The 5,965-nt window shown below is 48.4% G+C and overlaps 1 protein-coding gene across 1 annotated transcript in view; it reads right to left on the bottom strand.

Moving 5' to 3' along the window:
- Positions 1 to 5,965, bottom strand: part of LOC109287189 (VPS10 domain-containing receptor SorCS3) — a 541,768-nt gene that overhangs the window by 75,833 nt on the left and 459,970 nt on the right. Inside the window, exons 19-20 of the mRNA XM_019502155.1 lie at positions 4,878 to 4,991; positions 3,303 to 3,474 (exon numbers count right to left, since the gene is read on the bottom strand). Coding sequence (XP_019357700.1) covers positions 3,303 to 3,474; positions 4,878 to 4,991 — 286 coding nt within the window. The remainder of the gene's footprint in view (positions 1 to 3,302; positions 3,475 to 4,877; positions 4,992 to 5,965) is intronic.

Genomic DNA, 5,965 nt, shown 5'->3' with positions numbered 1-5,965 from the left:
AGGCACAAGTGCGCGAGAGAGCCCCTGGCACCTGAGAGGGGTTTTGATGAAATGCTCAGTTCCTTGCGATTCTTTTTTAAAGGAACAAATAAAAAAATGGGGGTGCTTTAAAGATTAGGAAAGAGATGCGAAAACCAGCATCGTCCAATGGCCAGCATAGGCCATCTTCTAACAATGCCCCCTCGGGGATGGGATGCTGAGGAAGGTGATCTAGAGCATAGGTCTTTTTTTATGATGTTTCTTGTCCAGACCTGGGAAATCCCATGCTTCTGGGCCTGTGGGGTTCGAGCTGCCACTTGCTATAGAAGTGTGTAGTACGATGGGCCTCTGACGACCCCAGTCCTTGACAAGACAGGTGGGCAGCAGAGTACCCCGCTCAATGAACGCTCTTGCTGCTGCAGTGGTTGTGGGGGTGGAAGAGACTCTGCTACCGATTGCAGCATCAGCAGTGGTCTGATCTGGCATTTGTGAGAGACAGAGAAAAGCAAAGGAAGCTGTCAGCTGTCATTTATAATAATGTCAGGAGGACATAAATCCCCTGGACCTTGTGTTTCAGAGAAAACAGACACTGTCTGGGAATTTCAGATAGGCCTGATGCAGTTAAGAGCGCCACTCCCATTGAAAAATCAGGGAGAACTGAGCATCTGACCGCCCTGCACATCTCTGAACCTCCCTAGGACCGTGGCCTGTCCTAGGGTGTCTCTTCTCCAGGCTGAGCTGAAATAGCAGCTACCCCAAGCAGCAGACAGGTCTTCAACTTCTTGTGCTGGAAGGAAAATACGGCAAACCATAACATGTCCAGCCAAGTTTTAACACGCACTGAGGACAGTGTTAGGTTTCAGAAAGTGGAGGAAACAATTAGGGAGTCATCGATCTTAAATTTTGTTCTGGCCCACAAGGAGGTACTTGGAGCCTGGGAGAAAGTAACTGTGAGATGATCAAGGAAAGGAAGGCACGAGAGCAGCAAAACAAGGATGCTGGACTCTGAACGGGTGGATTTCCATCAGTGCAGTGAAAGAGTAGAAAAGGTCACATGACAGAAGAAAATAGTGGGGGAAAAGCATCCAAGAGGGATGGGAGTTCCTAGTGGACATAATATTGGGGGGCCAACATCAAGTTATTTCAACACAGAGGAAAGGTAAGAAGAATGGTAAGAGACTGATGCTGCTGCACTTCTTCACTGTCTGAACAGTCAAGAGATGCGTGCAAGCAATGGAAGGAAAGGTGCGTCTCAAAGGAAAGAGAAGAAGGAACAGCACAGATGTGCGAGGGCAAAAATCAGAGAAAGCAAAGGCAAGAAATAAGTTACAACTGGCAAGAAAGATAAACACAATGAGAAGAGGTTCGGCCAGCACGCTAGGTGAAAAAGAGAGATGGTTTGCGTGCTGCTCAGTGGAGAAGGGGAGCTATTAAAAGACAGAGCTGCTCAGTGCCCACTTTGCTTCAGTCTTCACACAAGAAGAAGCTGTAACCAAATGACTAGCCACGCTAATAAAACTGAAGAAGGGGAGTGCTGCAGATCATGAGCAAGCAGGGACCTGAAAACATTTAAGCCAGCAGAGCCTCATGGAGTTCACCCTGGGGGACTCAGGGCACGCGATGAAGGAACCTTGTGGCCACCGGCAATAATATTTGCAAAATCTTAAGATGACAGATGTGGTCCCAGGGGACTGAAGAAGGGCTAGCATAGTGCCCATCTTTAAATTGGGGGAAAAGCATGGTCCACAGAATTATGGGCTGGTCAGTCTGACTTCAATACCGGGGAGGTTACTAGAGAAAATGATAAGGGTTCAAATCTCAGGAGGAGGAGCTGGTGAACATAAGAAGCGCCGTACTGGGTCAGACCAATGGTCCACCTAGCCTAGTATCCTGTCTCCAGTAGTGGCAGCCAACATGGACCTGTTATGAACACGCAGTGCAAATCCGCCTTGATTCCTTTTTTGACAATGTAATCACTTTGGTGAATAAGGAGAAGGCACCGGACATAACACCTGGGTTGTAGCAAGGTGGCGGACCCACTGCCCTCATGCCACTCTCCTAAGTCATCTGGAAAAGCTCCAGCTAGACAGCATGGCTAGCAGGTGGGTACAAAGCTGGTTGAATAATCGCAAGCAAAATATAACTACCAATGGATCAATGCTCAACTAGCAGGGACTCGCGAGTAGGTTTCCAGAGGGGTCTGTGCTGGGTCTACTGCTGTTTAACATTTTTATTCATGACTTGATTGCAGGGGGTAGAGAATATATCAGACCTGCAGGTGACACAAGCCTGGGAAAGATTCAAGCACGTTGGAGGACAGGATGAAATCCAAAGGCAAACTGGAGAATTGGGCTACGGACAGCGGGATGAAATTCAACCAAGGGTACAGGTATAATGTGCTGTATTCAGGGAAGACAAGCTCATTGCAGACATATAAAAGGGGAGATAAATGATTTGGCAGCAGCACTGCCAAGAAGGCTTGGGTGGTTATGGTGAATCAGAAACTCTGCCAGGGTCAGCAAGGGGATGCTGCTGCAAGCGGGGAGGGGGGAGGCAAATGCAATTGTGGGTTGCGTTATCAAAAGCATGATCTGTAAAAGGTACGGGAGGGAACAGTCCCGCTCTCCTTGGCACTGGTTAGGCCTCTGCTAGAGTGCTGCATGCAAGAATATAGAGAAACCGGGGAAGGACCAGAGCATGCATGGATGATGAAGGTGATAAAGCTGCCTAGGGAAGTGCTGGAATTTCCTTCAAGGGAGGTTTTCAAATAGCAGCTGGATTAGCATCTGCTTGGGATGGTTTAGGACCGTGGTGCTCAAGCTTTTGGCCCCTGGACCAGATAAGTGGTGCAGGGCTGGCCCGTAACCTAGATTGGGGCCTGCATGCCAGGATCAGGCCCTGCAAGGCTGCAGCTGACCCCCACATGTTGGGATCAGGCCCTGGGACCCCCCACTCTCCCCTGCCAAATTTCCAAGCCAAGGGGGAGCCCCACTGGCCGGATGACATGGCACTGGGGAATGGCTCCGGCCTGCAGGCCAGGGGTCGAACACGCGGGGTTTAGGAGGAGCCGATCCTGCAGGCGCACTATATGACCCCAGAGGTTTCTCCTGACTATACGACTCCACGTTTCACCCGCCAGTCCCCACTGCCCTCTCTTCATCGGAGCATTTGACAGACTACCCAAAAACTCCTCTCCAAAAATCTCCCCAAGCGCTGCCACCCAACTGCTGTTCTCCTAAAGTTATAAACATACTAAGGCCTACACATGAGAGAAAGGAGAGAGCCCCGGGAGCTGGGGCCAACAAGCCCCGCAACACATGTACCTCGTCCATGAGGATGATGAAGGTGGCGTTGTGCCCTTGCTCTGTAACGAGCTTGCCGTCGGTGGTGAGAATGTGTAGTCCACGTGGAGCCTTCCCAGGGCACTTTTCAGCCTTGGCCATGTACTTCTCCCGGAGCCCATCCACGCAGTTGTTAGACACGATCCTCCGATACCTGGGGGACATTAACATTTTGGGGATGCGCTTGGATATTTTTAACGTGTGCATTCAAAGAGCTGCCCAAGGCTGACAGCTCGTGCGCTGAGAGGAAAATCAAAGAAATCAAATGCTTTATTAAACTACAGAAGCCAAACAAATCAGAGCCCAGCCTCCTCCTGGGACCCCGGCTCCACCAGTGAGAATAGATTCATATTGTTGAGGTGAATTACTATATATGGATGAAAGCTGGGCAAGGCATATTCCATCCCCTTCTCCATTTCCCTGTCCCTGCAGTATTGTCCCTTGCATTATGGCATTTTATTATGTTTTTATTATCTTGCGGCTCCTTCAATTCTGCTTGCCGGCTCCCTGAATGATTTGGCAGAGGCTTTGTCTAGTCCAGTTTTTAATGATTCAAGGAATAGGCTTCTCTTGGCTCCATGCAGAAACAAAGAGATTAACTGATTTGGGGCGGGGAGGATGCTCAGCAATGTGCTGCCTTGTTTTAAAATATTAACCCTTCTAGCGATTGCCTAAAGGGATTTTTAGACTTATAGGACTGGGTAAGGGGAGCTGATCTTCTACTGCTCTGTGGCCGTCCAGCTCCATATGGTCGATGCAGTCGATGTCCACCTGACTTCCTGCTGTGCCACTTTAATGGCACCTTCTGCCATGGAGTGGTCTCCCGAGGAAAGTGCATCCAGGTTCGCCGTGGCCCAGCTTTCATCTTCTATTTTGCAATAACATGCCAACCCCGGAGAGCAACCCAACCATAGAAGGTAGAGCCTGGCACAGGTCAGCTAGATTACAACAGCCTTCAAGTATACACAGTGTGAAATGCAGCGATGCACCAGCTCCACAGAGTGACCCTGCCATAATAAACCAGCGCGCACAATCCAGGACCACAGAATGAAGCTACCATGACAAACCAGTGCACACAGCTCCGCCACCCATGACAAACCATCGCATGCATTTTATGGTGACAAGCCATTATATACACATGGTGAAGTGGGGGGAAACTGAGCAAGGATACAGATGGCAAATGCACACTTCCGATGAAGTTATTAGAAATAAGAACAGGAAAAAATTCTCCAGGAAGAACTATGTGAAATTCCTTCAGCAGGTCCTCTTAAATGTTCAGCCCTTGTTCAAATAGAGCACTGGATCTGTGCTTACTTTTGCAGCAAAAGTAGCATCAAGTGTGGGCTCCAGGCATCATATATCACTCGATAGCAATACAATAGCTACATGTGACTTATGTTAATATACTTCTCGCATATGAAGAATGAGGCAACGTTCCACCCACACGGTATCAGCTTGAAATAAGGCAGGAAAAGAGCCAGGTGGGATGGAGATACTGATAAAGATGTGTAGCGCAACAAGGTCACCAAATGCAGGGTGCCCGTGGGACAGACTTACCCGGTGCTGTTCAGGTAGCTCTGGCCGAAGCTACAGTCCTTGGACAGGGAGGATGGATTGAACCAGAAGGCTGGGACACACTGGTTGTTACTGTGTCTTTCATAGCCATAGTCACTGCAGAGGCACAAGAATAATGGACAGCATCATATCATTCAGCATGGATACCCAAAAATGCTGTGAAATTTTAGCCAACATATCTTAATGGAAAAACAACTGTGGAGGGGAGGGTCAATTAACTATGCTAGTCCCAGGGAGAGATGACTCTTCCTTCTCCTCGAAGAATGACAGAAAAATAGCACTGAAAGTCTTGAGGTTCAATCCTCTGCTCAAGGCAGCATCATCTCTGGGAACCATCCCAGTAAAAGCATTTGTCTAACCAGTGCTTAAAAACGTCCAGTGATGGAGCTCTTGGTCATGTTCCAGTGCTTAACCTTTCTCCTCATCCAAAAAATCTTCCTAATATCTACCCTTGGTGCAATTTAAGCCTGGCACTTCTTCTCTTTGTCCAGAGGGGACAGGACAAGAGTTGATCATCATCCTCCTTACAACAAGCCTCATATTGAAGGGCTCTTATCACAGGGCCTTTTCATCTACAATGCAGGCACCCTTGCTCAAGTTCACTCTCCTTGATTCACACTCCAGGTAACATCTTGCGAAGTCTTTAGTAAGGAAAAACCAAAACCTAAGGAACAAATTCAGCAAAGCACTTAAACCTCTACTTAAAGTTAGAGCACTGACCTCATTGGGACTTGACCACATGGACTTCTGAATGGTATAAAGTACTCATTGAAGCGGGCCTCCGGCTAGGCCTTTGAGCCCAAATTAGAGAGCTAAATAGTGGGTTGAACAACATAGATAGTGGGGTTGGAGTTCTGGCAGACTTATCCAGTGGCAATGGGCTCTGGAGGAATGGGATCTTAGAAAAGCTGGACGTGTACAAGTCCATGGGGCCGGATGCAATGCAAGGAGCAAGGGTGACAGAACAAGGAGCAATGCTCTCAAGTTGCAGCAACAGAGGTTTAGGTTGGATATTAGGATATTATTATCTGGTAACCTATCCAGATCTTGCTGCAGTCTTTCCCTCCCTA

This window comes from Gavialis gangeticus, unplaced genomic scaffold (genome assembly GCF_001723915.1).
Source record: "Gavialis gangeticus isolate Ggan-Ray unplaced genomic scaffold, GavGan_comp1, whole genome shotgun sequence".
In the NCBI taxonomy this organism is placed as follows: domain Eukaryota; kingdom Metazoa; phylum Chordata; order Crocodylia; family Gavialidae; genus Gavialis; species Gavialis gangeticus.
The sequence above is the reverse complement of the archived record's forward strand: the minus strand, read 5'-3'. Positions and strand labels throughout refer to the sequence as shown.